At 43.7% G+C, this 13,923-nt stretch overlaps 1 protein-coding gene across 1 annotated transcript in view; it reads left to right on the plus strand.

The window, feature by feature from the left end:
- The window catches only part of Sh2d4a (SH2 domain containing 4A), a 65,553-nt gene extending 51,913 nt beyond the window's left edge, over positions 1-13,640 (plus strand). The window contains exons 7-9 of the mRNA XM_021219705.1: positions 627-757; positions 11,958-12,178; positions 12,594-13,640. Coding sequence (XP_021075364.1) covers positions 627-757; positions 11,958-12,178; positions 12,594-12,686 — 445 coding nt within the window. The 3' untranslated portion in view covers positions 12,687-13,640. The remainder of the gene's footprint in view (positions 1-626; positions 758-11,957; positions 12,179-12,593) is intronic.
- The last annotated feature ends 283 nt before the right edge of the window (positions 13,641-13,923 follow it).

Here is a 13,923-nt window from a genome sequence, read left to right on the forward strand (position 1 = left end):
TTCCCTGAGAGAACACCTTTGGGTTTCCCTGAGAGAACACCTTTGGGTTTCCCTGAGAGAATGCCTTTGGGTTTGTTGTGTATAGGGCACGGAGCCTCCTTTAAGTGTGGTGTGTACACCCAGTGAGAAGATTGATTTTTTTTTTTTTCCTTTGTAAGTGGTTTTCAGTTGGCGATAGCTTTGGGGCTAGAGATGGGACTTCACGTCCACTCCCCGTCTCAGCGCTGGATGCCATCTGACCTGGACCTGTGCGGGCCTGTGCTTGCAGTCAGAGTCTTGAGTTCATGCGTGTGCCCGTCCTGTCCTATCTGGAAGACACTGCTTCCTTGATGTCACCCATCCCTTCTGGCTCTTCTTACACTCTTTCTTGTTTGCCTCTTCTCCCATTTCACTTCCTGAGCCCTGAGGAAAGGGTTTGATAAAGACATCCCAATTGTGGCTGAGTGTTCCCAGTTCTCACTCTATAGAATGTCTGCCTGTGGGTCTCTGAATTAGTTCCTATCTGCTGTAGGTGGATGGTTCTCTGATGGTGCCTGAGCAAGACACTGATCTATGAGTTTAGCAGAATGGAAGACATTATTTCAAATTAGTCATCCCTAACTTGGGAATCATCTTACCCATGACAGGAATCAGGGAGTGATAAGGACCGAGACCAGCTCCACCCAGATGGACATCATTCGATGGTTCAAAGAGGAACAGTTGCCATTCCGTGCAGGTTACCAGAAAAACTCAGACACCATTGCTCCTTGGTTCCATGGTGAGTACTGAAACCACAGTGCTCACTTCAAGAACGACAAACGAACAGTAAGAGCTTTCTCTTCCCTTCATTGTTTGTGCTGTGCTAACAGTCTTTCACCGTACTTCCACGGAGCGTTTTCCTTTAAGGATTTTCAGAGAGCTGTCTTCTTGTGCTTACTTAGAAAGCAGTCAGCATTCATGGCCACTGCAATGATGTGGGCTAATCCTTCACCACAAATGCAATACCCCAGGGAGGGTGGGAAAAGCAGCGCTTCCTAGGGACTCAGCAGACAGAGTGTGACTTCAGCATATGCTGTTGTCTTCCGCCACTAGAAAGCCAGTGGTTTGACGGACTGAGGCAGGGTTAGCAGGCAGAAGGCCAGCTAAGCACCAGCTCTTTCATAAACAGTTGAGTGACCTTGAAAAAGCAATGATCTCTTTCAGTCACTGCTCAACCTACTAGAGCTCCAATTTTCTCATCTCTTAAAGGAGAATCTGGAGCTATTTTAAAATTCACTTTACATCCTGATCATAGCCTCCTCCCTCCTTTTCCCAGCCCCAACCTTCTAAATCCCCCCTCCCATTGAAGGGGAGCCTCCCTTGGGTACCACCTCACCCTGGGGCATCTAGTCCCAACAGGCCTAGGCACATCTTCTCCCACGAGGCTCATCCAGGCAACCCAAGTAGGGGGAAGGAGCTCCAATGGCAGGGAACAGAGGCTGCACAGCTCTTCCCACCCCCATTCCACTTGTTAGGGGAGCCACCTGAATACCAAGGTGGTTTGCTACAGACGTGAGAGGTCTACGTCCAGCTCCTACATGCTCCCTGGTTGGTCCTGTGGCTTGGACCCTGTTTTCCTGTTGCTCTAACAAGTCAGCAAATCTACAAGTTCTTTAAGTCATTGGACAGTATTAGCTGATGGTTTCAGCATTTGGCTTAAGATATTTTGTTAATTAAAGTTACTCTGTTGCCCTAGGTCATATTCCCTGACTGCTTTAGTTCAAGAAAAATCAGATATTTAAGACCAGTGGATAGGGGACTGGAGTACAGCTCTGACTCAGTTACTTGCTCATAATTTTCAAAGTGATCAGTTCTAACCCTAACCCAGAAAATAAAAGAAGGCATTATGTGTGGCTGAACTGGACTTACTAAGTATTTATCCAAGACAATCTCTCCCACTTCACAATAGTGTCTTGGTTTGAACTGTGTGTAAGGCATCTTACTTTTTAATAGTATCATTTCATATATAAATAGATCACAAAAAATAAGTTCCCAAACACACAGCAAGAGCACCCCCTTCAAAACCCCCGGCCCATCTATGATATCTTTTCCCTGATAGCTGCTTTAGTAGCCCGTGTCTCAGCAGAACTTCCAGGTGTCCTTGAACCTGTGCCTTTGACTTTGGTTTCATTGGCTCCTGGGGGATCCCCATGCACTTGTGGGTGAGCTTGCAGGCCTCCCACCCCGCTGTGGTGTGGTGATGCTGTCAGAGACTAACAGAGAGAACTCTGCTGATTCTGCATGCCTTCAGCACAGCCACCTCGGCTGTCTGCTGCCTCCCCTCCTCCGTTTCCTTTTAAGATAAGCACAGGAAATCAGCCTTTGTAGTTCCTGTGTCCTTGCACAGTTGCTGTGTGCTGTTGTCCCTGATTATGAGAGCAGTCACATTTTCATTTCTGTTTTTTGGTTTTTTTTTTTTTTAAAAAAAAAAACAGTGGGGAATGAAAATGGGAAGTGTTAGCTGATGTCATTAAGAATTCTGATATGTCAACTGGCAGTTCTGTCTGAAAGAGTTGGAGAAAGCCAGAGGACATGGCAGGGCTAAAAACCCAGTGGGAGCTTTGCCTAGAAATCACAAATATGCAGAGTTACACATAATATTTTATAAATATGACATTGTTGTTGATTCACTCTTATACAAATATTTATCATAGTTATAAGCAAATAAATAATACAATAAATAAATAATGTGATAATAAATACGCAGTCATGTGGCCAACATAAATCCTTGGCTTCCATTTTAGGAAGATAGAATTTCACATTCCCATGATGGAGACAGGGCAGTTCACACTTTGTCTCTCTGAAATGAAGCTGCAGAAAAATGGCCTCACATCGCCCTTGAGTACGTCTCATCATACCTACATATCATAGTTTTTTCACAGACTATATCCAGATATAGAATCTCTGGAAAGGACAGGCATGTGTATGTTTGAGGATGCATGTTGAACAATCATAATCCAAACAGTCCAAATCAGAACCACTCCAGAACTTGAACAAATGTTTTAGACTGTAGAGACTCCATTTTCTGGTTCTAAATGTTCACCTTGCAAATCTACCAAGATATGTTGTTATTTGAAAACTTCCCAACTCTGAAACATGTGTGGACAAGCATGGTGAACAATGTATACCCAATCTGTATTGAGTGTGGCCCAGCACCTCAGAAGTCAGTACCCTAGTGTATACTCCTATGTTTGTTCCCAATGTTCCTCTTTACTTTGTTCATACAAAGCACTTGATTTTATCTGATTCCATTTCCTTCCATAGTGTGAGACCACAGTGGAATTGTGATAATTGTGTTTGCACTGTTGCACAATGAACCTGAATCCCTCGTGTTTGTTGTCAGAGAATTGTAAACAATTCTTTGATATTTTGATCATTTTCCAAGATATCTATTGATATTTTGTTTTGCATTATAGAATTTTATATATTTTAAACACTAATCATTTACCAATTATATGGACCAGCTATACTTTCTTCTAGTCTATGATTTATCTTTTCACACCTTAGTACATTTTGAGGCACAATTTTTCATTTCAATGCTGTTTGATTAAATTTTCTTTTTCTATGATTTCTTTTTGTTTCTATCATGTACAACCAACCTGCAATTCATTTTTTTCACACATACATATAGACAGCTTTCCATTTATTATTGTGTTAAATTTCATATTACATAAAATTCACCAACTTAGTCATTTTTATTGTTTTTAAAACATTTTTAGTCAGCATAGGAAATGATGGTTTCCCTTACAACATTTCATACACGTGTGTATTTGACTTTATTGATATTCTTCCCCCTTATCAGCTTTCCTTGTTCCCCCATCCCTCCGTCCTCAGTCCATACATTATCTATATGTATGTGCATGCGGGTGCTGGTCTGCATGCCTGTGCACGTGTGTGCAAAGGTCAGGATTCTTCCGCTATCCTTCTCCACTCTAGTTTCCGAGTCAACATTCTCACTCATCTGGAGCTTTTTGTTTTGGATAGGCTTGCTGGCCGGCAGATCTTTGCCTGTCTTCACTTTTTCAGAACTGGGACATCAGATACAACACCCAACTTGAGTGCTAAGAATCTGAGCTTAGGTCTTCTGATTGTGTAGCAGGCTTTTTAGCCACTCAACCATCTCTCCAGCCTTTTTTTCCACTGTTACATGTGTTCGTGTTTGTTTCCTGTAGTTACAGGCAGCTTCTGTGCCAAGGATCAGTGTGAGGTGTAAATGTGAGGTTTTCTCATGCCTTTCCTGGACCTGTCCTCTGTTGGGGTATGTGTGGCGAATTTCTAATTGTATACCATATACACGGTTGTTCTTTAATGTCTTAGCCCCTGAGTTCTGCTTCAAAAGGGTGGAAATGAAGAGAAATGAGAGAAGGGAGGAGTTTTGGAACTAAATTTTCAGAACACCACTATGTGAGTTGTACTCTCTCCCCTGTGCGTGGGGGAGGTGGTAAATGTGTGCAGAGGTTTCTGTGCAAAGCAAATGAACTCACATGTGTGAAGAGTCACCACAGTCCCCAGAGAACAGAGCTTGTGTGGCTTACCGGAAGCAGCACCAGATGCCTCTCCCCTGCCTGTGCTTTCTGCCTTCCCTTTGTCACACACAGTCCTATTGTGCTGAGAAACAGTTACACAAGGAACATGCGGTCCTTCAGCAAAACAGATTGTAATCACTGCAAAACCCCGTCTCGCTTGGAAGTACTTATTCAGGGCCTGTCCTTAAAAAGTCAGGTCACCTCAGGAGGCACTCATGACATGGAAGGTCTTGGATAGAAGCCACTGCAACAGACTGGAGGATTTGGCTGTTTGGGAAGTTGGCAGGGCAAGGGTGAACTCCTGGGAGACAGCGTGGCCATCAAGTGGGCTGGGTAAAGGTGTCTGTGTCCCAGGCTCCTGGGTTTCTCAATGCTGTCATTAAGTCTATTCTGTTGGCTTCCTTAGCAGAGGGGATTATTTCCTGTTGTCTGTGTCATTTTTATCCTTTCACATCCTCTGGTCCTAGACGGTAATTCTCAGCTCAGGTATGACTTGTCCCTTGCATACAGTCACAGTTTTAAATTCATTTTATTCTTGCTCCTAGATACCAGTTTCCTGCATTCTTTGAGCCTCACGGTTCAGTCTCTGGTGTTCGTGAAGTATGTGATAAGCTCCAGAGAGCCCTCCCACCTATCTGACCAACAAAGTCACCAAGCATAATCTAACTCTACCTCTCAGTCTCCAGAGGGCATCATACCTAATCTATTATACCCACTAACATGCTTTGAAGCCTCATGGAAAGAAGGCCAAAGAATAAACACAACTCAGGTTTGACATTCTACCTGCAAGTTGACTTCTTCATTCTACCAACATTTCCTTGCCCCTCTTAAAGGGACAAAATGGCAGCCGTGTAGGGAATCGTAGAAATGCCAGAGATTGGAGTATAAAAAGACAAACGGTGATGAGAACACATTTCTAGTTTAGGGTTTCCCTAGCAGCCTTTGTTGCTAGGTACTTTCACTCACATACCTGTTTCACATATCTGGTTGATCGCTAGTTTTTGAAATGCCATCCACACTTGCCAAATAGGATATAACTGGGCTCAATGAAACATCCTTGTTTATTCCTTGTGGGTGTTTTTTGCTGATTTGGCACAACTAGATATGTAGTCTCTATTGTTTATATCAGAAACCACTCCAAAAGCAAATTCCTATACTTTCAGTGGGCTTTGACACTATTGGATCATGTTACAGATGTTTACATTGCTTCTCTTTTGACACATATCTCTGCCTCATTCCTTTTGGCAGGTAAGGTTTTTTTCCCTTTTTTTTGGTGTGGGAGTAGTTATCTCTGGAATTCAAGTTGCCTATAAATAGCTATCAAGATGATGTCCTGTGCTTTTCTCTATTTCTCCAGCCTTTGCCATACTCCACAGCTTCTTTTGTGAGGGACTAAGAGTCACTGCAGTTGAGTGTAGGCAATTGACATCATTAAGGAAGACTCATAGATACACCTCAGTGCCCATTAGTAACCCATCCTGGGACCATCTGGTTTCAGAGGAGCGATTTTTTAAATTTTATGACATCAAATTTTGCTCACCTTTCACAAAGGGTTTTTTTTTCTCACGTATCTGTCTTCCAAGCACAAATTACTGAAGTGTGTGACATTCCAAAGTCTGTGGCTAAGCCTCAGGCATTGGTTTGCATCATATGTCATCACATCTAGGGCGCACACATTTCATGAAGCTACTAGACTGTGACCAGAAGCAAAACTATGTCACCACAGTGTATGGCAGAGAGGGCAACAAGAAACCTGATCTGGTGGTTGCTATGTGCCCTTGGAGGAACCAGCAATGCTCCCATTTACATGTAAACTTCGCTTACATTAGTAACATCAAGGCACATTTCATAATTATCTGTATTTCTCCATTAATTATATACCTTGTGTTTGTTCAGACTTCTGAACTGGAGAAGATGAAACAGAAAGGGGCTAGAGCTACACAGGGATGTTCTCATGTTCCTGCAAAGAATGCTGTGTACTGGTGTTCCTTTCTGGAAGACTTCCGATCTTTCTCGTCAATGACTCAGTGCCATGCACTTGCTACAGTGATGTTACTGTGATTTCTATTAGTGGTGAGAATAGAGCAGATTTCAAAATCGCCATTGTTTTAAATGATGCACTTGAGTTGCAAGTGTCCAGAATGCCAGGTGTGTGTGTGTGTGTGTGTGTGTGTGTGTGTGTGTGTGTGTGCATATAATTGTACATGCACTTGTAGGGATGGAATCAAGCATGTTAAGTAAGCATTGCACTTATTGTTCAGGTTGTAGTCTTTGAATTTTTTGTCATGCTTTTGGAGCTGGGAGGTTACCCAGAAGCCAGTGGTCAATGCAGTGTTTAGGGGGGAAGCAAGAGTGAGCACATCTGCTTTCAGGGATCCCACTTAGGATCTGTGTAGAAGGGGGATTCTAAACCATTGAAGAAATCATGAGCTTTGTCCTTAGACTTTTCTTGGTCAGCACATGCTTCCTTATAATATCTCCTGCTACAACCCTATGGTGTTGGACACCATTTCTTTATGTCGGGGGGGGGGGGAAACCCAAAGAAACAAGTAGTGGATAAGAGAACACATATGGGGTTAGCTGCATGGCTTTATATCTCAGACTCCAGCCTTCAGCCATGTAGCCTTGGTCACATGACCTAACTTCTGCTCTTCTGTCACTTTTCTGTATGATGCAGGTAATGACTAAGAATCAAAATTTTTAATAGATACAGAGTACTCAAAACTGTGTGAGGTGCACAGTGAATGTCAGGTAATATGTGTAGCCATCAAGAGAGTGAATGAGAATGAATAATGATAATAATTCTAGTCCTTTAACTATGAGAGAAATGTTGGGATAATATTTGAAAGGCTCTGGTCATGTTCACCTCTTTGTAGCTGGGATTTGGGGCAGGTTCTAGAGCATCTCGGGAAATATCACCCTTAACTGCAGGAGGAGTTGAAAGTGCATGGAGTAGTAGGAGAGATTGGCAAAGACTCCAGGTGCCATTGGAGATGGAAGTAACTTCCAGAAAACAGTCGCCCCTCCTCCTACGCTACAGGTAGATTTGCATGTGAGACTCTGAGGCACCTTAACAGTAGAGACATGTCCCTTTGCAAATACGATTTTCTAACACTCTCCTTTTATATATTTTGGGGAAACACAAAGGCAGAAGTATAGGTCAGATAGAAAAACAGGGAGGCGGGTGCCAGACAAAGCATTGGAGGGCAGCCCAGGACACTGGTGATCTGCAGTAGCCTGACTTTGGAGAGCTCTGCAGTGGCTACAATGTCCTGTAGCACTGAGGCAGCCACAAGTGTAGCCTGAAGTATCTCGGGCTACCAGTCCTCAGAACACAAACCCTGAGCATAAGGGAGCGGGAATAACACACACTAGTAGGGTCTGTAGGCCAGCTCGACCACCCTGAGCGTAAGAGAGTGGGGAATAACACACACTAGCAGGGTCTGTACGCCCAGCTCGACCACCCTGAGCATAAGGGAGCAGGAATAACACACACTAGCAGGGTCTGTACGCCAGCTCGACCACACTCAACATTTCAAGAGGATACACCTTCTGTAAATTGCTCAGAGTAGATCTGAACACCTCTTAGAAAATATATATATTTTGAAAAGTTCACAAGCACTGTGAGTTAAAAAGCAAAATACCAGAGCTGAGAACCTGGACCAGACCATGATTCTGCAACATTGGCTTTGATTTTCCCCAATTAGCTTGCTTGGCTACAAACCCAGCTCTCCTTACTTAGAACACTTTGAAGATTCAATAAAAGGTGAGATATAAACAAAAGCACATCATTCCACCACAGGAGGAGGGATCAGGGTTGAGTGGGTAGGAGCTTGGCTCTGAACTCAAGGCCTAGAGCTAGCAGCACACTCATCCTGGCATACCTAAGGATCCTATCATGTTACGTGGTTCTCTGTGAACACACTTAGAGGCATTCAAAAAACAGTTATTTTTACTTCATCTATATGAGTGTTTCCTGCATATGTGTATTTGCATCACATGCATATCTGGTGCCCAAGAAGGCAGGAGAGAGTGTCAGGTCACCTGGGACTGCCATATGGGTACTTAGAGTTACAGGTGTTTGTCACTCATGTGTGTACTGGGAATGCAATTTATGGTTCTTTGTAAGTACTCTCTACCCCTGAGTTAGCTCTCCATCCAATTAAAGCTTCTTTCAGAGTAAAAATATCACCCCTTTGTAGGGTTGCTTTAAAGGCTCAAGGAAGCAGATTACATTATTATGTGGTAATCTTTCATTTAACCCAAACATATATTTTTTAAATAAAGTAAGTAGGTTGTAGAGCTGAGCAGTCAGTGGTGGTTCACACAGGACACACATCCCCTGACTCTAACAATCCTGAAGCTGCATAGAAGTGTCCATCGTGAGATGGAATCGGTTTGTTAGGTCTTTTCCAGCTGAATATATAAAGTGTGTCAGTGAGGGAGCTGCCTGATTGCTAGGAGGTCATAAGTAACCTTGGGTCGAAGGGCAAGATGGTCCTTATGGAATACCATGTACTTGAGCCCACCCCTCTGAGACCACACAAGCACACAGAGGTTGTGGGAGCCAGGTGCTCCGCAAGTTCAGAGTAAATAGCCCAGGAGGCATACAAATGCCTCATACTCTGTTTGCAGATTGAGTAGGAGTTTTCCAGAAGGTGCTGTGGGAATGACCTTCCTCCTGCCTTCTTCCTGTGGAGTACTCTCTGGCCTTTGGCTTTTTAATAGAGGCATGCTGGGGTTTTCAAATCACTGAATCTCCTGGGGTCTGTTCATTTCATCTGTCAGTTTTCTTGGGCCTGTTCTGGTCAAACCTTCACTCTAAAGAGGTCTAAAAATCACACAATGCAGTGCAGTAGCTTTTGACCACGCATGTCAAGTAACTAAGTAAAACTGAAATTTGAGTCCACAGCCATACCAGCTCTAGTTTAGGTCTCACTGAATACTTGTGGCTGGCAGCAATCACCTGGCCAACAAAGAGGGCATTTCCATCCCTGTAGGATGCTCTGTTTCATGGCCTCGCTATAGAAGCATCCATACCCCATCATTACACAGAGAGGAGTGTGTGGGATACTTCCTTCTGGTCTCACCTCCACCCGACGGGCCTGCACACCAAGTGTTCACACTTGCAAACGTTCCAGTTGTAGCTGCTCCTCAGCCCTCAGCTAGTTGCTGGCCGTGAGACCTCATGCACTGACATCTCACATTCTTCTGTTAATTTCTAACCAAATTAAAATATGTAGGCCATTTCCCTGGTAGAAATCTGTCCTATGAAACCTACTGAATAAAAGAAATCTAGCTAGGCATGGCAAATGGTTTTAATAGTAGCAAAGGCAGACAGATCTCTGTGAGTTCCAGGCTAGCCATAGCTATGAAGAGAGATGCTGTCTCAAAAAACAAACCAACCAACAAAATAAATAAAAGAAATCTGACATTCACTTCTTCTGCCTTCACGGAGCCCTCCCAGGACTTTAGATTCCTCTGTCACTTTTACAGTGTGTGAAGATGGTTAAATCCCTGGTGGCATCCCTGAAGTGTCAGGAATTGAGAAGTAGCATGAAGCCACGTCTTTCATAATTCTTAGAGCCATGCATAGGGAAAACCCAAAGTCTGTAAGGTCATACCATGCTGATAAATACCTGACTTTGGAGCCTGGCATTGTCCTCAAGAACTTGATCGTGTCTTATACAGGAATAGTTCTCATGAGCCTGGCAGTAGCCATGGCTCCTCGAAGGTATCCACTGCACTTGACCCCAAGGCTTCTATGAAGCATCTACTACATTAACCTATGTTCTTAGATGCAAGAGCATGTGCGAAGGAAACTGAATTACCCAGCTAAGAAAATAGGAAGAAACTACCTTCTTGCACACCCCAGTCTGCTCTGCATGGTTCTCGCCTTTGAGCCTGCCTCCACCCCTGTGGCGTGCATGGAGATTGCATTATGACCTGGGGTTTACTACAAAATCATTTTATTGTGTTTGAGTGTCTTAGGAGATTAGATAGTGCTAATATCTTGTGTAATGGGCTACGGTTGCAGGGTTAGAAGGCTTGTGGGCACTCTGATTCATGCTTACTGTATCACCGAGTTTTAGGGTGAAATGCTCTTAGCCCAGGTTTTGTCATAATTTTCCAGAACTTTCTGTTAAGGAACTCATATATGTCAGGAAACCACTCACATGCCATCACATGTACACACCTGCTCATTCTGTAGAAGGTACATAGAACTAATGTGGGAGCAAGAGATGAAGGCTCTTCACATCAGGACGGACCTGGAAACACTGGCATGGGGAATGTGTGGGGGAGACTAATCACATCACCCTGCATCAGGAAGTGGAGAAAAGAGAACTCGAGCCCTCTACTGTCTCTCTTCTTTCTCCTTCTGTTCCATCTTACCCACTAGCCAATGAGGTAGCGTTACCCTCAACCACTAGCCAATGAGGTAGCATTGCCCTCAACCACTAGCCAATGAGGTAGCGTTACCCACAACCACTAGCCAATGAGGTAGCATTACCCACAACCACTAGCCAATGAGGTAGTGTTACCCACATTCTGGGTTGGTTTTACCCTTCAGTTCATTGTCTATGCAAACCACCTTAAATTCACAACCGTTGTGCTTTAATGTCCCATGTGATTCTGTTCAAGAACTACTGTCTTAAACCAAGTCAGATCATTTCCCAGAGTGCTCGCTGATAGACAGGGGTGGCCCTACAAGAACATTGAAGTTCAAGTTGGAAGTGAAAAATCCCAGCATCACCCTCAGGACAACCTATTAGACCTTCATAAGTGGTGGACAGCCTGTGTTGACCCAAATGGGCCTCTAAGTGAAACTGTGTTTGAAATACAGTTCTTTTACCATCTGTTCTAGTTTGTTTCTCTATTGCTATGATAAAATACTTATCAAAAGCAACTTAGGGAAGAGAGGGTTTATAACTCCCAAATTGCAGTACATCACTGAGAGAAGACTGGGTAGGAACTCATAGCAGGAACCTGGAGGCAGGAACTGAAGCAGGAGCAAGAGGACTGTTGCTTACTGGCTTGCTCAGTTTGTTTTCTTACACAACTCACCTGCCAGGGGTGGTACCACCCACAGAGGGCTCCCATATCAATCATTACCTAAGAAAATGCTCCCACAGACAAGTCCACAGACCAGCCTGATGGAGGTAATTCTTCAACTGAAGATCCTTCTTTCAATGTCATTCTAGTTTGTGTCAAGTTGACGAACTATCCATTTGTTTTGTGTTTGTCCAGTCACCAAATACCAGGAGTTTTGTTTTGTTCTGATTCCCAAAGACCTCAAGATATACATGGAATTTTATCCTGATTTTCATAAACTCTAACTCACATAGGGAGGGGCAACAGAAGAGTAGTTTGTAGGGACTTGACTGATAATGACCTTTTCTCCATTTCCCGCAGGGATTCTCACACAAAAGAAAGCAAATGAACTTCTGAGCACAGGCGTGCCGGGAAGTTTTCTGATTCGCGTCAGTGAAAAGACGAAGGGCTATGCCCTGTCCTACTTGTCTGAGGAAGGCTGCAAACATTTCCTCATAGATGTGTCTGGCAACTCTTACAGCTTCCTGGGTGTGGACCAGCTGCAGCATGCCAGCCTGGCAGATTTGGTGGAATATCACAAGGTGAATCCACTCATCTGTTTAATTCACATTAGGAATTAATTGTCCTATAGATATATAACATGACTAGGGATATAGCTCAAGGGTAGGCAATGGGATGGTGGTGGCACATAATTTCTGCTGGTAATGAGGAGTCTTAATTGTATTTCCTTTCCCATATCTGCCTGGCATACTCAGAGATGTCCCAGGGGATCTGAGAATACTAGAGATGTACATTCTGATCGTATCTGAGGATGGTCCTATGCTAGAACTTGGGCTCCAGTAGGACAGGGAAACTGAAAGGAGAAAAATCTCTTTTAGTATTGTCATAAGCCAATCTAGGTATGCATAAACCCAGGGCAGGGGAGTGATGTCCCCTAAGGAGCAGCATGGACATCTACCACACAGCTGCCTCATGACCCTGTGCTTTGATTGACAGGAGGAGCCCATAACTTCTCTGGGGAAGGAACTCCTTCTGTACCCCTGTGGTCAACAAGACAAGCTGCCCGACTACCTGGAGCTCTTTCAGTGACGACCCTCATCCAGATCAGCCTCCAGCCTCCACCTGGTTTCCCCTCTGGACAGACACCTCTGAGATGGACATTTGTGTGTGATGCCAAAATCTCTCTGTGACGGAGCCAACAGTGAACAATGTCTGAGGTCTTCATTGAAACCCCTCTTCTGCATAAATGCTGGATTCAGTTTAAGGGGATATTACCTCCCTCTCATCCTCATTCTGAAAGGGAAAGGGGAAAGGTACCCACATTTGCAACATCCTAATATGAAGGATAGGATCTTGAAGGATATGACCATAATGATGTATATAAGATAAAAAGGACAAGGGTACACTGAAATCTTTTTAGCAATTAAGATGTTATTTTAAAAGAACAAGTGAACAACTTCATGATCTACACACTCCCTTTTTGTTATTCACGCAAAGGTCTCAGTATTCTGTGTGTATGAACTTTCATCTTGGCTTTAGAATGGTGGAAAAATGTCCCCACTGAGGGATGAGATTATTTTCAAAAGACCACCCTTTCTGCGTCTGTTGGAGTGAAGTTATAGAAGACAGAAGAGAAAGACCCAAGTGTAAATTGAAAGACAAGTTTCAAGACTTGAGATGAGAGACTTACCATATCTGAAAAAAACCAAACAACCAACGGTTTTAGTGTGACAGTAACCCTGAGTGTGGTGGTTTGAATATGCTTGGCCCATAGGGAGTGGTACTATTAGGAGGTGTGGCCTTGTTGGAGTAGGTGTGGCTTTGTTGGAAGAAGTGTGTCACTGTGGGGTGGGCTTTGAGACCCTCCTCCTAGCTGCCTGAGAGATTCAGTCTTCTGGTTCACATCGGAACAAGATGCAGAACTCTCAGCAGCTCCTCTGCCATACCTGTCTGGAAGATGCCATACTCCTGCCTTGGTGATAAAGGACTGAACCTCTGAATCTGTAAGCCAGCCCCAATTAAATGTTTTTTCTTTAAAGAGTTGCCTTGGTCATGGTGTCTCTTCACAGCATTGGAAACCTTAACTAAGACACCCGAGTAATCTTTGAGTTTGTTTCTTCATTCTTCTCTACCTCCCTTCCCTCTATCTGAAAGTAAATATAAGATACTGCACATGGCCATGTAAGGACTTGTGTGGTCATGATTCCAAGAGAAGAACTGAATAAGTGAGTGGTTTGGATACCACCTATTGAGGGTTGAATTGTGTCCCACACCAAATATACATGAAGTCATGATCCCCCTGTACCTGAGTATGAACTGATATAGA

This window comes from Mus pahari, chromosome 19 (genome assembly GCF_900095145.1).
Source record: "Mus pahari chromosome 19, PAHARI_EIJ_v1.1, whole genome shotgun sequence".
Taxonomy (NCBI): Eukaryota; Metazoa; Chordata; class Mammalia; order Rodentia; family Muridae; genus Mus; species Mus pahari.